General features: G+C 44.0%; 2 protein-coding genes and 1 pseudogene across 4 annotated transcripts in view; 2 read left to right on the top strand and 1 right to left on the bottom strand.

Moving 5' to 3' along the window:
- Nucleotides 1-9,798, top strand: part of NPFFR1 (neuropeptide FF receptor 1) — a 29,561-nt gene extending 19,763 nt beyond the window's left edge. Inside the window, exon 4 of the mRNA XM_019712420.2 lies at nt 848-9,798. Within this exon, the coding sequence (XP_019567979.2) occupies nt 848-1,724 (877 nt within the window). The 3' untranslated portion in view covers nt 1,725-9,798. The remainder of the gene's footprint in view (nt 1-847) is intronic.
- LOC109434952 (methylosome subunit pICln) lies at nt 5,098-11,745 on the bottom strand (annotated as a pseudogene).
- A 4,718-nt stretch (nt 11,746-16,463) lies between these two features.
- PPA1 (inorganic pyrophosphatase 1) overlaps nt 16,464-22,046 on the top strand; it is a 33,595-nt gene continuing 28,012 nt past the window's right edge. For 2 of the 3 annotated variants that reach the window (XM_019712457.2, XM_074339538.1), the window contains exons 1-2: nt 16,464-16,727; nt 18,291-18,349. In XM_019712457.2, coding sequence (XP_019568016.2) covers nt 16,664-16,727; nt 18,291-18,349 — 123 coding nt within the window. In that variant the 5' untranslated portion in view covers nt 16,464-16,663. Of the gene's footprint in view, nt 16,728-17,961; nt 18,071-18,290; nt 18,350-22,046 lie in introns of those variants that run through there. The other variant, XM_074339539.1, reaches the window with a different exon arrangement.

Genomic DNA, 22,046 nt, shown 5'->3' with positions numbered 1-22,046 from the left:
TGGGAGTCAGCTCTAGGCCTGTGTTTTAGTGCAGGTTCACTCTCTAAATTGCCACGTGACCTTCCTAAATTAATTAGACTGGAATCATTGGCCAGGAGAATTTGGCACAGGTATTTCTTTAAATGTTTCAGGAGGTTTTAATGCATAGTGAAGGTGTATAGCTGTTGGTTTATATGGCTTAGTGGAGCAAGACAAATCTAGGTTCAAGGCTGGTCCTTGCTACCTAGTAGCTGTGTGACCTTGAGCCAGTTGCTGAATGCCTCTGAATCCCAGTTTCCTCAACTGTAAATTAAGGGTGTGATAATAATCGCTGTTGAGATATTCTATTGAGGAAATGGTGCAGATCTGTCCTAATACAATGAAAGCACTGTTGGAAGGATGCTGGCCAAGATGACATAGGGACAGCCTGTTGTGGAGGCTCCCAAGGTTTTCTGAAGAATCCACAAATAGCTAAAAGTTGTTTTCTTTGATACACCTACCTAATCGCCTACTTGAGGACCGAATGTACAGACTGATTCCTCTGCCAGCTGCCGGCCAATCAGTTTACCCCCAAAAGTGCACAAACAGGATTCATGTTTCCCACACTGCCTGCGGTTTCCTTCTCCCCTCTCTCCTAAATCCTGTTTTTGCCTTTCTACTTGTCTTCTGAGACCAAGAGCTGACTCCTCACATGTGAGAAACCAATTTGTTTGCAAACTCAATTAACGTCAGGGCTGCTCTTTGACGCTAAGGTGAGGTGGTGAATGAAAAGTACACATACTCACCAGCCCTCAGTCAAGGTTAGCTCTCACGTGGGGCTACTGGGACCTGCCCAGACCCGCTGCTTCTCTTTCCTCCCGTGCCGCAGATTCCGCTGCATCATGCACCCTTTCCGGGAGAAGCTGACCCTGCAGAAGGCGCTGGTCACCATCGCGGTTATCTGGGCCCTGGCTCTGCTCATCATGTCCCCGTCGGCCGTCATGCTGACTGTCACGCGCGAGGAGCACCATTTCATGGTGGACGCCCACAACCGCTCGTACCCGCTCTATTCGTGCTGGGAGGCTTGGCCCAAGGAGAGCATGCGCCAAGTCTACACTACCGTGCTCTTCTCACACATCTACCTGGCGCCCCTGATACTCATCGTCGTCATGTATGCCCGCATCGCCCGCAGGCTGGTCAAGGCCTCGGGCCCTGGCCAGACCCGAGAAGAGGCAGCCGCGGAGGGCCAGCGCGGGGGCCGGCGCAAGGCCAGGGTGGTGCATATGCTGGCCGTGGTGGCGCTTTTCTTCACGCTGTCCTGGCTGCCACTCTGGGCGCTGCTGCTGCTCATTGACTATGGGCAGCTCAGCGAGCCGCAGCTGCACTTGGTCTCAGTCTACGGCTTCCCCTTCGCCCACTGGCTGGCCTTCTTCAACAGCAGTGCCAACCCCATCATCTACGGCTACTTCAATGAGAACTTCCATCGCAGTTTCCAGGCTGCCTTCCGGGCCCAGCTCTGCCCACCGCAATGGGGGAGCCACAGGTTGGCCTACTCAGAGCGGTCCCGCGGGCTCCTGCGCTCGCGGGTCTTCGTGGAGGTGCAGCCCAGCGACTCAGGTCTGCCCTCCCAGTCGGGGCCCAGCAGTGGGGCCCCCAGGCCTCGCCACCTCCCACTGCGCAATGGCTGGGTGGCCCACCACGGCTTGGCCAGGGAAGACCCTGGCTGCTCCCACCTGCCCCTCAGCATACCGGCCTGGCATGTTTGAGTAGTATAGGGACCCCGGATGGACATGTGAGACCTAGATGTGATAGCAGATTGGTGTGGTGGTGAAGAGGGTGCCATGATGCCTCCCTCTCAAATACAAGGTAGTGGCATCTCTGCCTTGTGATATCTTCTCTGGTACCTCCCCCCTCAGAGAGAGGCAAAGGAGGGAAAGGGGACAGGAGCTAAGTTTCCTGGAAACCCTTCTGCCACGATCTTCATCTCTGAATTCTCACAACATTTGGGGACTAGGCTCTCCTTATCCTCCTTCTACAGATGACAGACTGAGGTCTGGAGAGATGTGGCCAGCCCAGTGTCTCAGCTGGAAATGTCATAGGAGCATGGCTGATTGCAGTGTCTCTGTGGTTTTACACAGTGTCTCAGTGTCTCTCCAGCTGTCTCTAGAAGGAGCACAGTGACATGTGTAAATAGGCTGCTGGAAAGAAGCAAAACGCAAAACTGGCCTGTCCGTTTGACGCTTTGTGTCCATGTCTTGGAGTCCCTCGTGTGTTGCTGAAACCACTCCCCTTGACCCCTTGCGAGAACATGGAGTACCCCTCCCCCAGCTCTGTGTAAGTTTCTCTTTTTGGTGTCCAAGGCCATTCACTTCTCCCCCAAACCACTACAATAGGACGTCATGCCTGAGCAGCTGTGGAATATACCCTGGGAAGACTGCAGCAGTTTCAGGTCCTCTGGGTCTGAGCCCTGTGGGTGTAGGGGATGGGGGTGGGCTGTCCTCCCTCCTCCCCTCAGAGGGGGCCCACCACCATCACCCAGGCGCAGGCAAGTACTTACAGTGTGACAGGTAGCTGCAAGTCCACCTGGAGGTGTCATTTTATTTATTCATAGACAGGAGGAAGGAAAAGCACAGTACCCCCTTTCTGCCTTTGGAAGCACTGGTACGCTTGCTGGAGCTGCCAGTCCAAAGCCTTCCCCCAGGCTTTTTTTCCCTGCTCCCTCTTGGGGGAAGATGGGGAGAAGTTGGCCGACGGAAGCTGTTGTGTCCTTTGGGGCCTCCTGGAAGACAAACACTAAATCCCCAACATGGATAAATTATGTATCCTCTAAAGGGTTTGGGACCAGGAGGTCCCTTGTTTACTCCGGCTCACCCAGAGCAGCTACATCACCTTGGAGAACACAAGGCTTCTTTCTAGGTTATGGGAGGAAATGAGATTGCCTCAGTGATCCTTACACAGCCCCAATAACCCTGCTGGACATTTCCCCTCATTTCTATACAAAACACAGTGTTGCTAGAATTTTAGTGATTAAAAAAGAAACATTTCCAGGGGTCAGGGCAGAGAATGGGACTCTGAGGCTTCAATTGTCTCCTTAATCTATACAGAATAATTTAACTTTGTTTATTCCACTCTAAATACAGATGTAGGGGCAAAAGAAAATTCCTAAGCAACTGTGTAATCCCTTCTCAGCAAGTCCCCAGGCGCTGTCTTGTTTGATTCATACAAATGCGATAGAAGGAAATATTATTGTTGCCATTTTTTGTAAACAAAGTAACTGAGGCTCCAAGGGGCCAAGGTCACAGGCCACAGAAGAGCAGGGTTTGGATTAGAATTTGTCTTCTGATGGTTTCTTGCTGAACCTCATCTTGCCCCTCAAGGAAGGCAGATTGGGCATAACAGGGGGGAGAGCTGGAAATTCCCACAATGGTTTTCTGCCTGGCAGTGAACCAGAATGCTTGTGGAACCAGCATCCCCACCCTCAAGCTCTGGGGCTGGGAAATGAGAATCTATTGTGTTGACTCTTTTAATATCCGGCCTGAACTGCTCTGTGTACAATATCTCTAAACCCATGTGTGGTACAGGCTGCTAAGATCCAGAGGTCGATCACGACCCCACCCAATGTCCGGGAGTGATAGAAGACGGTCTCAGGGGAGGGTATGCCATTCTATCCCTCATTAGCTAATACACGTATGGGCCCCATCTTCGGTGTTGTATCAGTGTTGTGTCACACAGACTAGACAGTTAACTCACTGCAGCTTACTGTGGAGAACTCTGACTCCAGGCTCTAAAAATAGGCCAGAGAAAGAGCCATCTCCAACCCAAATGCTTGTCCCTGTGGCTGGGTGAGATGAGACACTGGTCTCTTCTCTGGGGAGTGTTCCTCCTTTAGCATGGACTCCCCAACCACAAAATCACAGCCTCTACAGCGGAGGGAGACCAGCGCTCTCACCCAAGCCAACATTTCCACCAAGGCCCCTTTGTTTCATTTCCCCCAAAAGATGCCATGCTTTGAAAGATTGTACCTGCCAAAAAACTGCTCGAGGTCGTAACTGATATATTTTGCTGTTATTTTTATTTATTAAAAAAAAATCAATCAATGTCTATGCTTGCCCATTTAGAGATTGGATCTAAATGGTCACAGACACGACTTGATGCTTTTATAAGGGGGTGAGGCCTTGTGGGTACCTGTGGAGTGCTTGGTTTTTTGTGTTTGTGGTAAAATATACACAACATAAAATTTGCCGATTTAACCATTTTGAAACGTACAGTTCAGTGGCAGTAAGTGCCTTCACATTGTTGGGTAACCATCACCACTATCTGTTTCCAGATTTTTATTTTATTTTATAGAAAATCTAGATTTATGTGTTACACTACTACAAAGACAAAAAAATTATCATCTGAAGTACTTTGAAGACTTCATCCCAATTTCACTTGTTCTGTTACAGAAACTGACATAAGAGGCTGGAAATTAAAGGATATATAACCTGAGAGATTCTAACAGAAGAAACTGGTGGAACATGATGAAAGGAACAAACACTAGTTAGAAGCACTTGTGTTAGTGGTAGTATGTGTGGCTGAGATGTTTCTGAAGAGGCTCCCTAGAGACGCCTGAATGAATTAATCTGGGTCCCAAATTAGTATAAAGATCCTTACCCCTGTGGAGAATGAGCAGAGGCCAAGATTTCTCTGAGATCTCTTTGTCTCTCTCTTTAAGGGATAAGGGTATCCTTAGGCCCTAAATGGGGGCCTATCTTAGATTCAGCTTCTGTCCCATCCTAGACCTTCAAGAGCCTGTGCATTTTCATATAGCCCTGCTGGGTTACGGACGACACATACACTGAAGGCAGGAGTATAGACCCAGTCAGAGGGTGCCTAGACACAGGAAGTCTGAGGGTAAATGATAAACTACAAATAACCTCTTAGTTAAGTTAATTCACCTTTGTTAATAAAGGTCATACGTAGTTTCTTCTGCTGGTGACAACTTGTTTCAGTATAGTCTGTCTCAAGAAAGAGCTGGTTCAGGTAAGTTTTGCAGAAGGAAAAATACTTCCATCAATACCCACGCCACAGTGAAAAAGGCACCATGTTCTCTCCTACAGTTAGTTATGAGCAGAATCCCAACGCAGCATAAAATCATTTTTAGTGATCAACATCTACACCCTCAAACTGCCCAGCAACTGCTGGTGTCGTATCTGCCTCCATCCCATCTTCATAGTCTCCTACTGAATCTTCTGCCCGGACTCCAGCCATGAGACACTGGCTGCTGGCGGACTGAGAAAGCATTCCTTCTCATCTCTCCAATGTGGCCTGGCCTTCTGCTGTTAAATGGGACAATCCTTCTTCATAGGTGTAAAATGTAGGACTATCCCCCTGCCCTTGTTCGTGTGCTTCTACATCATATTCTCCATCGTCATCATCTGGACCTGGACGCAAAGCCTGGCATTCACACATTGCAGTGACCATTGCCTCCAGTGATGATTTATCACTGGACACAAATCTAAATCCAGGAATAGGTTCGACATCATCATCGTCTTCCTCTTCTTTGTCAGCAAGAGTCATTCGTTTCTTCTTCAAATTCGGCATTCACCAAAACATACAAGTGTTCTCGTGGAGATGCGTTCAGGTCCCGGGACACCGCATGCAAACTAACGGTGGGGTATTCCAGTGAGAATCCTAACCCAGAGCCGTCTAACCAACACAGGTGGCTCCAAAATCCCCCGGCATTGTCACAATTCAGAAAGAAATATTCCAAATTTGGGGGTCTAAAATTTCAAATATCCAGAGCCAGAAAACTTTCTTTCATGACTCAGTTAGGAGATGGGAAAACTCTCAGCAACGTAAAGGCTGCCAGTGCCAAGGCCCTTTCTAGTCAACATACCCTCTATGTTAGGCTGCTGCCGCCAGAGCCCTCAGCTGACCCTGGTGGTGGGAAACTTTTGAGGAAGCTCATTGCAGCAGTGAGCACAAAGATACAGCTCCAGATGTTTTTTTTAACATCCCCAACTGCAACTCTGTTCCCATTCAACATCTCCCCATTCCCAGGCCCTGGCAGCCACCACTTTCCTTTCCATCTCTATGAATTTGACTATCTAGGTACCTCATATAAGTAGAGTCATATAGTATTTGTCCTTTGTGACTGGCCTGTTTCACTTAGCATGACATCTTCAAGGTTCATCCATATTGTAGCATGTGTCAGTATTTTGTTCGTTTTTAAGGGCTGAATAATATTCCATTTGTGTGTGTGTGTGTGTGTGTGTGTGTGTGTGTGTGTGTACATTTTGTTTATCCATTCATTTGTCAATGGACATGTGGATTGTTTCTGCTTGTGGACTACTGTAAATAATGTGTGGCGTTTTAAGATGTTGGAAGTAATTCCTGAAAATAGTTCCTATATGAACCCTGAGGATAGAGACCCCAGGTTTGGAACCTGAGATTCCTCTCAACTTAGCATTTATGGGGAACAAAGCAGGGTCTCTGAGAGAAGCTGATTGTCCCCCTCCCCTGGGCCCACCCCAGCTGCTCTGAACTCCTCTTGCTAGGCTTTCCTTCTTGACCAAAGTGGCTAGAAAGTTGTATGTTCCCTCCATAGGATGATATTTTATGTAGCGATTTTTATAAGTATAGCTTTATTATCTTCACCAGAATCCTGCGTCCTGACACCTGGGCCTGTCAGGAGTCTTGTCCAGCTACCCCCAAGGCATGCAAGGGCAAGCAATGCAGACTTCTCTGGACATGCCCTCCTCCGCCTACGAGCTGCTTGGGTCTCCTAAGGTCACTCTCCTCTCAGGGGCGGAAAGTTCGGAAATGAATTGGATGTATGATGGAGGGAAAGGGCCAGAAGCCTGTTGACACTGAGTACCCCCACCCCAGAGGGGCTCTTGGAGGGACTCTGTGTCCTGTCCTGCCATGTGCAGCACAAGCGGTTGTGCTAATCATGGGTCTTCACTGATGAATGGTCTCTTGACTTCACCAAGACCATGTAGCACTCAACAGACCAACGTGAGCTGGAGGTGGGCACCCGGCCTGGACCCCACAAACCACAATCTGCCCTGCCCTATGCTGAGGACTTTCTCTTGGGGCCTGGAGGACGCATGAGTTGATTTGGGTTGGAATGGAGGGCGGAGTTGGCAAAGTAGGATGACAGCCCCCCTATCATTAGTCTACTGTGTATTCATCCAAAAATCAAGGTGAGAGCCAAACCAAGAGCTGGATGGACAAAGCATTGCTATTAAGCTCTGTACTTTTTGCATCTGTTTCCTCAGCTCACCCCTCAGAAGTGCCACTGAGGAAAGATAGATGAGAAGGAGGTGACCCAAATGGGCTTCATGACAAGCAAACAATGTTGAATTAACAATAGATTCCTTGTTAAATAACCCAATTATTTATGTTTATGGCATTTTATTGTTTTTTTTTTTTTCTCTCTCTACAAAAGCACTCCACAATCACTGTGGAAATTTTATAAAATTTAGATAAGCAAAAGAACGAAAATAAAAAGCACCCAAATCCCACCACCAGAGATAAGCATAGTCATTTTCTATGTGCATATCTACCTATATGTTTAACATTTTTCTAACAGCTTTACTAAGACATAATTTGCATACAATAAAATTCACCTATGTTAAGTATATGTTTTGATAAGTCTTAGCTGTTGAATACAATTGTGTAACTACCATCACACTCAAGATATTTCCAGCATCCCCCCTAAAATTCCCTTGTGCCAATTTGTAGTCAACCCTCTCCCCCTACTCCTGGACCCAGCTAACTACCCATCTGATTTTGGAATGTCATATACATAGAATTATACAGTGTGTAGCCTTGAGTCTGTCTTCTTTCACTTAGCATGACTTTTTGAGATTCCTCCATGTTACAACATATGTTCGTAATTTGCTCCTTTTTACTGTTGAGTAGTATTCCATTATAGGACTATATTGCATTTTGTTTGTCATTTGTTAGTTGATAGACATTTGGGTTGTTACCAGTTTTTTATGAATGTTGACTAATGCTGCTATGAACATTCATATACAGGTCCTGATATGTACATATGTTTTGAATTCTCTTGGTCAAATACCTAGGAGTAGGTTTGCTGAGTTGTATGGTAAATGTATAGTTTAATTGTAAGAAACTGCCAGTGTTTTCCAACGTTGCTGTACCCTTTTACATTCCTATCAGCAGTGGATGGGAGTTCCAGTTGTTCCTGCCAACACTTAACAGTGTCAGTCTTTTAAACATTTTCCTGATAACTACTGATGCTAGGCATATTTTCATTTGTTTATTGGTCGTTCTTATGTCTTTTGTTATAAAGTGTTTTCAAATCTATCTTTTAAAAATATGATTATATTGTAGACACTGTAGGACAAAAATGTGCTCCAAATCTAAGGGGAACTTATCACTAATAGATGATTTTTAAACCCATCAAGAATGGGTTTGAAGTAAAAAAAAGTATAAACTATGATAGAGGCGGGGGCGGCTATTTTAATAGGTGGTTAGGAATGGCCTCTCTGAGGAGGTGACATTTGTATACAGATATGAATAAAGTGAAAGAGGGAGCCATGTAAATCAGCTATTTACATGGTTCTCTCCGGGAAAAACAACCCAGACACAGAGAACAGCATGTGCAAAGGCCCTGTGATAGAAGAGGGATCGATGAAAAAAAAATTATATTGAATTTCAATAATTACCTTTCTGGTCAACTCAAAACATTTACTGAGTTCTTGTTAAAAGCCAGGCACAGTCCTAAGAGCTTTGTGTCTGTTATTTATTTCTCATAACGATTATAAAGCTCCATGAGGATGGGGGGCTATTTTACTCACCTTTGTGGACTCAGATTTAGGACAACGACTGGTACATTGGGACTCAATACATGTCTGTTGAATGAGTGAAGTAATGCAGTAAGCAAGTATTTATTATTATTCCCATAGTATAGCTGGGAAACCAAGACTCAAAAAAGCTAAGTAGTTTATTGAAGGTCATATAACAAGGAGATGCTGAAGATGGGTTTAAATCTCAGTTCATCTGACTAGGAAGCCAGGTTTTTTGCCTCTCTCCCAAACTACTGTGGATTCTCCTTCCTATATTTGGGAAACTGAGGTTCAGCATAAAAGAAAGAATTTTGATGGAGCTGCCTTTAATTCTGAAAATAAACCCAGCTGACCACAGGCTCCAGACTGCTGTTTTGGCCACAAGACCACATTTCCACATCATTCAGTGGCTTCCAAAGATTTGAGATGGAAGGAATATGAGCAATTTAAGTAAAAGGTGTAAATTTAGTTTGATCCAACACTGCATCATGCTTTCAAGGTAGCCATGGGCTGAAAGAGAGCCTTTCGACTCCTCTGCCTGAGGTCATTGACGGGGCAAAAGCTGCCGAACTGGCTATGGTGTCCTGCCTTGAGTTGTGTTCTCTTGCTAGCTGCAATGCCCAGACCTTTGAATCCTGTCACCAACAAATGCTGCCGTTGTCATGTGCGAGCAACCAAATTAATGAGGATGGAAAAACCCAAGCTTAGTGATTTAGGCAAATTAATTTATCTGTCACATAGCCAGTGGTGGTGTTAAATCACTCTCTGTGTGAGGAGTAATCACTCCCTACCCCACTCTGTCTCCCTCTCTGTGGGGAGGATAGAACAGCCAAAGCCAAGCTGTCTCAGTGGCTGAGCGACCTACATTTATGTGTTTTGACCGCCCCCAAGGAAGAGCATTTTGCATAGTGTATTTGTTCGTTCAGAGTGCTGGCTGGCAGTCCTTTGAAGCACCTCTAATGATCATAATCACCCTCTTTATTCTCCTCTAGCCCATGTCTTTGGAAAATGGTTCTGTTACTTATGCTATAAATTATGGAAAATAAACTCACTGTGAAAGAGTTCGGTATTTACTTTTTCTTTCCATCGAATTCGTACTTTTCCCCCATTTGCATCTGCACTGTGAATGACAAGTTTCCAGGCAAAACAGTCATCCTCCCCCCAAAAGGATAGACAGTAGGCTGTGTTACCACCAATATAACTGCAGTATTCCCATTTTACAGATGGGAAAATGAATGTGTAGAAGCCAAGGCCTTTCCTTGACATCCTCACAGCTTGTAAGTAGTGAAATAAAAAAAAATTTTTCAGGCTTTCTGGGTTGCAATCCAGTGTTCTTGACATTACACCTAATTACCTACTTGGTTAGCTTCTCACTTTTAAGTGTATATGACAGGCTAGACAAAACTTAATTCTGGCATGTGTACACTCAACAAACGTAGTGTCTGTTGAGTCTGGGAATATAAGGAACCTCTCCACAGTCCAGAGAGCAGAGATAGAAAAGAGAGAAATCATAATGTACTTTCTTGATGGGATATTGTACTTGGTCAAAGAAGCAATGGAACAGCTGAGGGCATCATAAAAGGGATCTGATAAAAACTTGAAATAAGTTGTAAAGACGGAGCAAGAGACAACCAGGTAGAGAGGAGTGTTTGAAGAAGGGAAGTGGTGTACTCAGATCTTCATCTGTTCAAGTTCAAGCTGGCATCAGGTAGAGAATGACTAGGAGGGAGATGAAACTGGAGACCAGTGAGGCAGGAGGTATTTGTGGGAATCCAGGTGAGAAATCCTGGGATTGGCTAAGGCTGTAGAGATGGAGAAGAGGCGACAAGTTCAAGAGGTGTTTGAGAGATCCATGCACTATTAACTGGTAACTGGTAGGTTGTGGGAGGATGGGTCATCATCTAGGATGTGTTTAGTTGCCATCACAGAAATCTGACTCAAACCAGCTAAATTGAAAACTAAAGGGATATGTAGGTTCGTAGAACAGTAAGTGCAAAGGATTGGTTGATCCAGGGTCCTTGAATGTCATCAAGGACCCAGCTCGTCTCCATTCCTCTGCTCCATCTGCAATGTGACCTGCTTCCTCGGCTGGCTTCCTTCATGGTGCAGAATGCAACTATCAGCAACCAGAACTGCATGTTTTCTTGTTTACATTGAGAGAGAGAAAGTGAGAGGGAATATCTCTTCCATGACTTTCTCCTAAGAGAGCAAAGGAACTTCTCAGAAGGAAGCAGCAAACTCATTGGTTGAAAGTGGATCAGGTATCTATTTCTGAACCAATCCCTGTGGCTAGGGGAAATGCCATGTTCTGGGATAGTCAAGGGGGCTGGGATTTCAACGTTTGGTTTAAATTACTCAAGGCCCATCCCTGAAACTAGAGGCCATCTCCAATCATATTAATCTGGGAGCGGGGGTTGGGAAAGACTGTTGGGAAGTTGTGTTCCTTAGAATGTTTTTCAGCTTCGAGAAACAGAATACTCTGAGTCAAACTGGTTTAAACACAACAACAACAAAGTCACGCGAGATAATCTCACACAATTTATTACTTATTAGTAAAGTCAATTTATTATCTCCTCATAAGAAGACCTGAGGCAGGGAAGGCCCAGAGTTGGTTAAGTCAGAAGCTCAATGACATCAGCAAGACCCAAGGTTCTTCCACTTGGCATCTTTATTGTAGGCTTATCGCTATTACCTGCGGGCTACCTCTCCTCCAGCTTGTAAGACAGGCTGCCTGGAGATGGCAAATTCCGTGACAATGTCCAAAGGAAGAACACGGCCTTTTCTAGTGTACCTCTCATGGAAGCAAGAGAACCTTATCCAGAAGCTTCTATCACACCTCCCCTTATGTCACCTTGGTGAGAAATGTGTCACATACCCACAACCAAACTAGTCATTGGCAAGGGGAATGGAACCACGGTGACTCACTTAGACCCATCAGGCCCTCCCCTGGGCCTGAGATGGCACCGAATTCCCTGAAGCACATGGCCATGCAGGGGGAGGTGACTTTGTCTCAACAACAGAGTCCTCTTGGGAAGGAGAATGGAAGCAGACACAGGCGCTGGGCTGGCAACCACCAGTGGCTGCTGCAGAGATTATCCAGGAGGAGCCTAGGGGAACTGAACTTCCAGGTAGGCTGCCTGGACAGTCGTGGCACGTTAACTGAGCTGGAGGACTCCAGGGAGAAAGAGGTGAGCTCATTTTCTGACTTGGTGGCTATGAGATGCTCATGGACCAGCCAAGCAGAGAAGCCCTGAAGGTAGCTGCCTATATGTGTTGACCACTCCTTCTTAAAAACCTCCTCTTCTCCCAGCTTCCAAGGCACTACGTGCCCTGTTTTGTCTCCTACCTTATCTCCTATCTCTATGGTAGTCCTTTTCGGATCCCCTTGTGGACGCCTCTTCTGCCATCCATCCCTGGAATATTGGGATTCCTTGGGATTCTGTTCTAGGCCCTCTGCTTTTAAAAACTATTAGTATTACTCTATGTATTTCATCTAGGTGGTCTCATATCCTGTGGCTTCAATTGTCTAAATCAATGACTATAGCCAACCTTCCTTTCTCTTCTGAGTTCCAGGCCTCGTATCTAATCACTCACTGGGCATCTCAAATTGGACTTTGGTCTCTCCCCAGCCCCATACTCTCTATAAGATTCTCTCTATTATTCGATCATTTGGAAGGCGGATAATATACCAAATAGCTTGTGATTTTAGGCAAAGAGGTTGAGAAACAGATTATTACTAATGTGCCTTGGTTGTTTTTAACTGCATTTGACAGGATACTACAAGAAAGAGATGAGCTTAGAAAAGAATTTGCTGTTTTATAAGCAGGGATGAAAGGGAAAAGAGAGAATCAGAAGTTCCAGGACAGGCAGGGCAGAGAGATTCAACTGTTGCTCATCTCTAACTCATAAAGGATAGAAATTGAGAAACCCTTTGAGTACCAAGGCTGATTAAGTCTCAAATTAAAACTCAGCCTTGGGACAGAAACCAGATTAAGGGCATGAGCAGTGGCTTCCAATAAGTCCTTTGTTGGATAAAATGGCTCAGGGGAACTAGACTGAGGGCCTGCTCTCCAATGGAGGCTTGATAAGTTCAACTGACCTTACCAATTATGCCTAGAGAGAGGCATGTCTTAAAAGGATTCTGGGTGTGGTGATTGGTACAGAATCAGCTGAATAGAATCAGGTAAAGCACTTTCCACGTTGTAAAGAGAGAGGTGCAGCCGAGATACACCAGCTTGGATTAAAAGATCATGACTTTTACAGAATAACTTTTGGGGCTCCCAAATTTCTGCGGACAGGAAGGAAGCTGAAAAAGCTGCTTTGTCCCAAGGAGTATGTATTTTCCAAATGTGACCAGGAAGGATAATGGAAAAGAAAGGACCTTCCAGAGAGTAAAGCCAAGAGCTATCGAAGAACAATAACGGGGAGCTACTCCCAGGGAGCTGAACTGAAACTTAATGAAGGCATGTGTCTTACACCCTACGGGATTTTGGAATTCTAAGAACCAGTGATGGTTGTGTGCTCTCCCACCTTATTTCTTTTTATAAATGAGGATGTTTACTTCAGTGTTTATTCTGTCCTTGTTCAACCTTTTCATATTAAGTATAGATGTGGGAGGCAATAGATTACATTTGTTTGTTTTTAAGTTTGTAAGTGTCTGGATGAAGAGGAGCCGTATCTGGACATAATGCAGAAACTATCATGAAACTATCACTACTAAACTTTGAACCTGATGTCATGATTGGTTGAGACTTTTGGCTATCACTTTTTGTAAGTAGAGTGAGTATTTTTCATGCATAAAAGGGATAAATAAATATTTATGATCAAAGAAGTAGACTGTGGTAAGTCATAATTTTTTTTCACCTTCCATCCCAACCAAACTATCTCAGTAATTGACACACCAATCAACCAGTTGTTGTAGCCAGAAACCTAGAAATCATCCTCAAATCCATTTCCCTCATCTTTCATTTTGTCCAACCGATAATCAATTTCATTAATTCTATCTCGAATATAGCCCTGTATTCAACCTTCTTTTTTGTCACCCAAATCCAGGGAACTACCATCATCTTTTACCTGGGCCACTGCAGTAAACTTCTCATTGTTCTCCCTGAGTCTAGTGTTGCTAAACTTCAATACAGGCTCCAAGCTGCTAACAGAGCCATTTTTTAAAGCTATCCTGATTATGTCATGTTCCTGCTAAAACCCTTCTTAAGTTTCCTATTGTTCTTAGGAAAAAATCCAAACCCCATATGATGCTTTCTAAGGCCCTCCACCTACTGACCCTGACCACACCTCTGGTTTCATCTCTCAATAACCCATTTCTGACTTCCGTCTTGTCCCCTTTGCCATATTAACCCCGTCTCGTCCTTCAGGTGACAGATTAAGGGTCACTTCCTTGAAGAGGTTGTCTGCTCCCATAACACAATATCCTGTACTTCTTCTATCACTTTACTTATCCAAATTGATTGTAATTATTTGTTGAAGTCTGTCTTCCCATCAGACTATAAGTTCTGTGAAGTCCAGGACCATGTCTTTGTTAAGTGCTACATTCCTATCACCTCGCACAGAGCATGACCACAATAAGTGTTAAATAAAACTTAGTTATAGACTTGAAAGTTTTCATGTTATGGGAACTATAGGTGGTAGTTGACAACAAATATATACATGAGACAACTTAGGGAGAACGTATCTCTAGAAAAAGAGAACAGGAGCAGGAAGACAATGATGATTAAGATGAAGAGATGAAGAAGGGGCTGAGGGGGAGAATGATTAATGCGCAGCCAGAGAAGTAGGAGGAATGTCAGCAGAGAATGCAATCACCAGCCAAAGGAGAGAGAGCATCAGGAAACTGGAGGTACCCAACAGGGTCAACCACAGTAAAGAGGACAGGATACCAACTGAAAAGTACCATTGGATTTGGTTACAGAGCAAGAAAAATAATGTTTAAGAACAGTTGGGTTCATCCTTTGTCAAACTAATATACTTAAGAAGGTCTTTCCCCCTCCTTTTCATTAATTCCTCTGTCCATTGGTCCAGCAAAGGCTCACTGAACATCGACTCTAGGCCAGGCACTGTGCTAAGCCCCAGGGAGACATGAGAAGGAGAATAAAGTCCACTTGGGCCTCTGGAGCTCACCACCCTTCCCTGCAAGGGAAAGTTACAAGGCATTTACTCGTGCCCCAGTAAAGCCAGGGCTTGGCATTTCACTGGAGTTGGTACTGATTGGCTCTCCCAACACATTCAATGACATGAGAGCTAGTGCTCAAGTCCAGAGGTCAGCAAGACTTTATTATCTTGCTCCGAGCTGGCAGGAGGCAAAGGGAAAGTTGTGTGGCACACTATTGCATCATTTCTGTCTGTTCATAAGTCAGTCACAGAGGAGAGTCTGGGTTTTTCCAAGAAAACTAGTTTCATCTGCTCAAAGGCAGAAAACAGAGAGCAGTTCAAAAGAGCATCTCCTCAAAAAACTCTGAAGTTGACCCTACTTAGCATTCACTCTGCAGAGATTCCTTTAACTTTCAGTAATACATTGTATTACGGACTAAACTACTGCTCTACTGTTTTTTTCTATCCTGTGTTCTAACTACAGTAAAACAGTGTGGTGCAGAGTTGAAAAAGGTCAGAGTCGTGACCTTCTGAAAATTAATGGGAATCTAGATGGAGAAGAGAGAGACACTCTTTCTAATTAATTAAATTATCTTACTAGGTTTTCATTTAATGTAGGGAATATCTCATTTTATATAATTGACATTGATTCGCAAAAAAAAGTTTAAATTAAAATGTCTTTAAGGCATATTATGAGAAACCCAGCCCATCAAAAATTTTAAATAAAACTAGGCATCCTTTGAAATGTGACTAATCATTTCAGAATTTATAATTAGGATTTTGAAATATACTTTTTTTTTTTGACATATAAGATTGGGGATTTTAGTGATGCAGATATCTGCCCACAACCTCAATCAGACTGTAGCTTTTGGGTGTGGTCTGACACGATGGAACAGAAGTAGAAAATTAAACTTCATGCAGCTTACATCTGAGAGAAATGTGTCCTCAAGGAACTCTGAGCTCACGCCTGGACTTTTCCAGAGCTTCCATCTGAGGTACCTGAGGACCTGGGGTGAGTCCTGCAGGGAGCAGGCAGAGCGAATCCCTGAGTGCTTACAACCAGCCAGGCTCTTCCTCCAACTCTTGTATCAACTCAGTTAATCATCCCAACAACCCATAAAATAGTTACTACGATGACCATCTCCATTCCCCAGATGAGAAGCTCAGTCAGAGAGGCTAACATTGCCTGATGTCATACTTAGAAAGTGGTGGAACCGGTACTTAGCTCTGGTAGCCATTACAGGTATCAGTAATATACCTCAGCTTCACTTAAACGGATCAGAAAAATACAAATGCATATCATTAAGACTGCAGGCAGGGTCTGGTAAAGCCGGTGAGTTGTAAACGACTTTTGAGATAAGTAATTACTCTGTGCGGAAGGGCGTATGAGAGTCAAAGATGAGTTCCCAGTACGTGGGTGGGGAGCGGCCAATTCCTAGCCGGTCCCAGCTGCGGACTTGAGCTTTTACCCTCCTCTGTCACAGCCCCAAAGCCCAAGCCTGCCGCCAGCCACGTGGCCCAGCTTAGGAGCCACCCAGCCAGTCTGCGGAGGCAGGGCGTGAGGGGGCGGGGCTGGACGAGAGGACGAGCGGGACGAGCGGAGTGCGCCTGCGCGCGAGGTGGGCCGGGCGGGGGTGGGGTAGGCACGCGAGCCAGAGCCCAGTTAAAGGCCGCTCCCAGCACCTCTCGCCGGTCCAGTTCACGCAGTGCGCAGGCGCGGAGGTCTCTCCTTGTCAGTCGGCGCCGCGTGCGGGCTAGTGGCTCTGTGGCAGCGGCAGCGGCGGTTGTTCGTCTCCTGCACGATGAGTGGCTTCAGCACCGAGGAGCGCGCCGCGCCCTTCACCCTCGAGTACCGAGTCTTCCTCAGTGAGTGTCGGCGGTCCGCGGCCCCTCCTCCCCGCCCGCCCGTCCATTCATTCCCGGGCCTCGCCCGCGTCCCGCCTGGGCTCCTGCGGCCCGCGCTCGGCCTCGGGTTCTGGGCGCGGGCGGGGCTCCTCCAGAGGGTCCCCGGGGCCTGGGCCCGCCCGGCCATCCCATTTCACGTGTCCGGCCCGCGGGCGGGACGGCGTGGGTCGGCGTTTTTCTTTCGCAAGCTAAGTTGGACCCGAACCTGGGTCAGGCTAGTTTGCAGGTGTCCGGCTCGGGCAGTGTGTGATGGGAAAAGGAAACCTCTGAGTCACCCTAGAAAGGTGCCTGGAGGTAAAATAATCCCCGTAAGAGGATTGCTCAACTTGAAGGAAAGGGGTTGGGGGGAGGTGTAGGGGGGGTTGTGACTCCCTAAGACCTTAAATCCTCCACTATAGCTCCGACTTTAGGCACCAAGCGGGTTAAGTCCAGCCCCTCGTTCTACAGACGGGAAACTGAGACCCGGATCAGGAGAGTTCAGTGGAGGACTGGATCCATCTGTTGGGGATGGGGGGATCCCGATAGCGCTCCTGCTTTTCCCACCGCATGTTTTCCCGTAGCATTGATTCTGGGAACCTGCTTTATGAAACAGAAAGCTGTTCCCTTCAAGTCATAATGATGACGTCAGTCTGGCAAGCAGAGTAAGAAAGTGCCGAGTTTTTTCCCTTCTGCAAGGAATCGATGTTTAAGGGGTACCTACCCCACGTCCGCCCTTAGGGCTGCACTTAGAGCGTAGAGGCTGCAGGCTGGCAGCGCTCCGCTTTCCTTGGCGCACCTTTTGCCTTGTAGGTGGAGGAAAGCTACCTGGGGTTTATCTTTATTCTCTACCCTCCACCCTGCCCCCAACTTATTCAGGAATAGATTATGGGAGATAACGGAGGCGTTCGAAAATGTGTCACCAATGGCGTTTCTATTTTAACTTCTTTACAGTTTTATTTGGAAGGCAATGGGCAAGGGCAGTGAATTTTTGAGTTCTCTTGTGTGTGAAGGGCAAGAAAGGAAGGGTTTAGAGGGAACGAATGGGAATACGGAAAGAATGAACAAAACTCCTATCAAAAAGTAGCCTGGGGTGGGAGGAAAAGGAAAGTGGACTCTAAAGTTTACACATCTAGTTGAACATTAGACTACCACGTCAAATCCAGGAAGGGTGGGACTCCCCATTTTATTTAATGTTGGAATTAAGCAGCAAGGGCAGTGCAGGGACTTTTGACCAAAAAAATCACTGAACTATTTTTCCGATTTTCTGGAGTTAGTGTCGACTCCAGAATTTCTCTCTATGGTCTCTATGGAAGGAATTTAGAGAGGTGACTGTCTGGTTTGGGGGGGTGGGGGTGAGTGGTGTTGATAATGGGGGAGGCTATGCGTGTGTGGGAGTGGGGGTATATGGGAAATCTCTGTACCTTTTCAATTTTATTGTAAACCTAAAACTGCTCCAAAAAATAATTTTTTTTCAAAGTGTATGTCATGTTTCTGGAAATATAATTAACAACAAAAACCAATAACTTTTTCTAATTTGTTTTGCAGAAAATGAAAAAGGACAATATATATCTCCATTTCATGATATTCCGATTTATGCAGATAAGGTAAGGTGTCCTCTTTTGAATGTAGTTTCTTTTCTGAGATCAGTTAGTTTCACATGGATGTTCTTATGTCTGAACAAGTGATTAAAGTATCTCACTGTGCTGTGAGTTAAAGATCCTTTGAGTAAATAAGAAGTCAGCCTTAAATCTAGATCATGCAATTAAAGCAACTATAAATTGGGAAAGAAATAGAGGAATAGAAACAAATGTTTTAAAAATGCCTTGGTTAAAAAAAAATCACATTGGTCTTTATGTGTATTTGGAACTAAAATCTTAGTTCTTCATTAGTGGTTTTGAAATTAACCAAATAGCCAGCCCAAAATGGGGGCTGTGGGTTATTAACTAAACACTAAAAATAAACTAGGTTATTCAGTGAATACAGGAAAATTCAGTACTTTTAATGGACTGGTAGAGTTAAGATTTACAAATAGTATCAATAAAGGTTAGTCTACAGTCTTTTAAAAAGAGATACCAGTAAGCTGAAGAACTTTAGCGCAAATTGATATATACAAATTGGTAAGAATTTTTACTTTCTTAGGGAAAAAAGTCACAACTATATATTCCAAAATATTTGTGATCCTTGGGAGGTAGAATAAATTGCTAGTGACTTTTTTGTTTTTATTTTCATTTTTGCTTTTTTATATTTTCTAACCTTATTACAAAGAGCCTGCATTATTTGTACAAATTTAAATAGTTATTTTTAAAAAAAAGATACAGCTTTTTTAGCCTCCTTCCCAATTGAAGTCTGTATTGTATTTAGGAATTGACACAAGGACAAATGTTTGATTCTTTTCTCTACCTTAAAACATTTTCTTTTATTCAGTCAGGAAGCTTGATTCACAGTGAATGCAAATCTTTTGGGGCTAGAAAATCTACATAGGTTATTGATCTTCCTTAGCTAGATGCTGATACAGAAACATGTAAACATCACATTCCAATGTACATCTAGAATACTAGTAAAGGTGAAATTTCATCCTGGTGTGTGCTTGCCTCTTAGAAAGAAATAGGCAAATTCATTATACTTCTACCAGAAAGTTGCTGTTGGTCTGTATTGACACTTGAACGTTGGCAGAAAATCGAAACTATACGTTGCTCTGCAGGAGCCTTCCTGAACTGGGCTCCAACTGGAGGCAGTGGAACAAACAGCCCTAGGCCAATTATTGCCACAGGTACATGAGGGACTTCTAATTGGCATGTGTTCTCCTGTGGGATTATCAGTTTTATTTATTCAGAAACCAGTTTGTTACATCTGGTTTCCCCGGAGTTGATATGAACTGCAGACCTTCCTTCCTCTTGAATTGGCGTCATTTGGTTGGCTTGAATTATATTTGTTGTATAATTCGTATGTATAGCAAAGTACTTTATAGTAACATCTCAGACCATTTTGAGTAATGAAGAAGTATAAAATGATGACCCCCATGTTTATTGATGGTACCTTGGCATATAGATGTACTAAGGAAGGAAAATATTTTCTTGACATAATAGCTGTTTTTTGTATGTTCCTAAGTGTCTTAGTCCGTTTGGGCTGCTATAACAAAACACCACAGACTGGGTAGCTTACAAACAACAAAACTTTATTTCTCACAGTTCTGGAGGCTGGAAGTCTGAGAGGAAGGTGCCAGCATGGTCAGGGGAGGGCCCTCTTCTGTCGCAAACTTCTCCTTGTATCCGCAGCTGGCAGAAGAAGCTAGGGAACTCTGTGGGGCCTCTTTTATAAGAACACTAATCCCATTCATGAGGGTTCTACCCTCATGTCTTAAACACTTCCCAAAGGCCTACCTACTGTACCATCACCTTTGAGGGTTAGGATTTTGACATATAAACTTTGGGGAGACACAAACATTCAGACCCTAGCAGTCAGTGATTGGACAGTATTCTAGTCAAGGATCAGAATGATCATAACTGTTGTGGTATCTAATCTTATTACTGCTCAAGTTACCCCAAATTAGGAAACCAAGACTACATTTTGGTGGCGCTAAAACATCTTCCCTCAAATTACTCTGACTCCTTGAAGTCTCATACAGGACTGATTATGTCTGTAATCTGGGATTAAGCAAATGAAGACTGCTTTTGTATCACCCAAGGCTGGCTCAAAAGCACAGGCTCTTTCAACAACTCTGGATTTCACCAGTGGTCCAGACCGCAGTAAACCTTAGCACTTGCAGGAAAGAGTTCTTTTGTTTTCCTTTGTTTTTAAGGAAGTGTACTATACATAAAACAAGTAAGGGTGTGGTACACAGAAATTTTTTTGGATGATAGCCTGAATAAAAGGTCTAATTGATTCAGTGGGTTACAGAAGAGTATGGTTTTAAAAACATACCTATGTGATTAAGTTTATGTGAATACATGTGTGTGTGTGCGTGGCCATCGACCTTATCCCTGGCATGGTCAGTCATTTGAGGGGTGATAATGAGGGAAGGTACTTTTAACACAACTCAGTCAACTTTACTAAGAAGAAAATGCCCAGAGGCTTCCCTGACTCCAAGTCAGGATCTTGCAATGTGGACTGCATTCGATTTGGTATATGTGCCCTTAGGTGATCGATGCAGCCAATTCTGGGAATCCTTATGGCTCGGATGCCCTGTTTGGATACCCAGATCCACTGGGAAGAAGGCGGCAAAGGCAAGGACTCACTGGATTTTTTTTTTGGATTGTAAGACTGTCCTTTGCTCTGGGTCTATTTGGGGATCAGATACAAACACCTGTAACTGGGAGTGTCTTCTGACATAAAATTTCTAAGATACCAGAAATTTTAAAAATCTAGAACATAAACATTGTGAACAGTGTGAAACATTAAGTTGATGAAACCTTTATCTAAATATGAAAGTGTTCAAACATTATGACTTGATCTTTAGTTTTAGAAGTTTGTTATTTTCCTATTCCATTTTAAACTTTGATGTTAAATACTAGTTCTAGCAATGCAGGCTTCTATTTGTTTTGCAGGTGACTGTTGGGAGTATATAGTATAAATATGGAATTACATTTCTTTTCTCTCCTAAAAGTCAAGCTTCGAATCAAATAGGTTGATGCTTCAGAAATTTAACAGAATATTTTCTGTAGTATGTATCATTAACTTTTTAAAGATATTATCTCACTGTACCCAGAACTTTTAGGCTCCTATACTACTCAAGTGGATACTTTTTAGATTATTCACTTTCTTACAGGGTTTGCCTTCTTTTGAATTTTCTGTTTCTTTTTATAGACAGTTCCATAAATAGAAGTTTTAAAAACATCACAGGATTAATAATTTAAACACTGTTTGTCTTCCTCAATTTGTTACGTATGTGGAATGGTGGGGTTTTCCCGGTAGTTTTGTTGTGTTTATCTTTTGGTTTGCATTTTCCAAACCAAAGTTAGGTGAAAACTGAAACATAGATGAAAACTGACAATAATTAAACTTAATTGACATGTCATGACTACCATAAGAATAAGCTTCTATTTTTTTCCCCCTCAGGTGAGCTTTAAGATGACTAAAATTTGAAAATAGATACTCTAACCATATCTCTGGTTTATCAACTTTATCAAAAAAATAAAGTTGTGATGATGAAATGAAGTCTTAATGCACAATAACCAAACAAATTGAAATAGGATGGTCACGTTGACCACAGTGACCAGTTATTTCTGAAAACTTCGAGAGCTCTATGTTATGGCGTAAAGATTACTGAAGAGTCCATAATATTGTGAATATTTATTCAATGCT

This window comes from Rhinolophus sinicus, linkage group LG07 (assembly GCF_036562045.2).
Source record: "Rhinolophus sinicus isolate RSC01 linkage group LG07, ASM3656204v1, whole genome shotgun sequence".
NCBI classification, from domain to species: domain Eukaryota; kingdom Metazoa; phylum Chordata; class Mammalia; order Chiroptera; family Rhinolophidae; genus Rhinolophus; species Rhinolophus sinicus.
The sequence above is the reverse complement of the archived record's forward strand: the minus strand, read 5'-3'. Positions and strand labels throughout refer to the sequence as shown.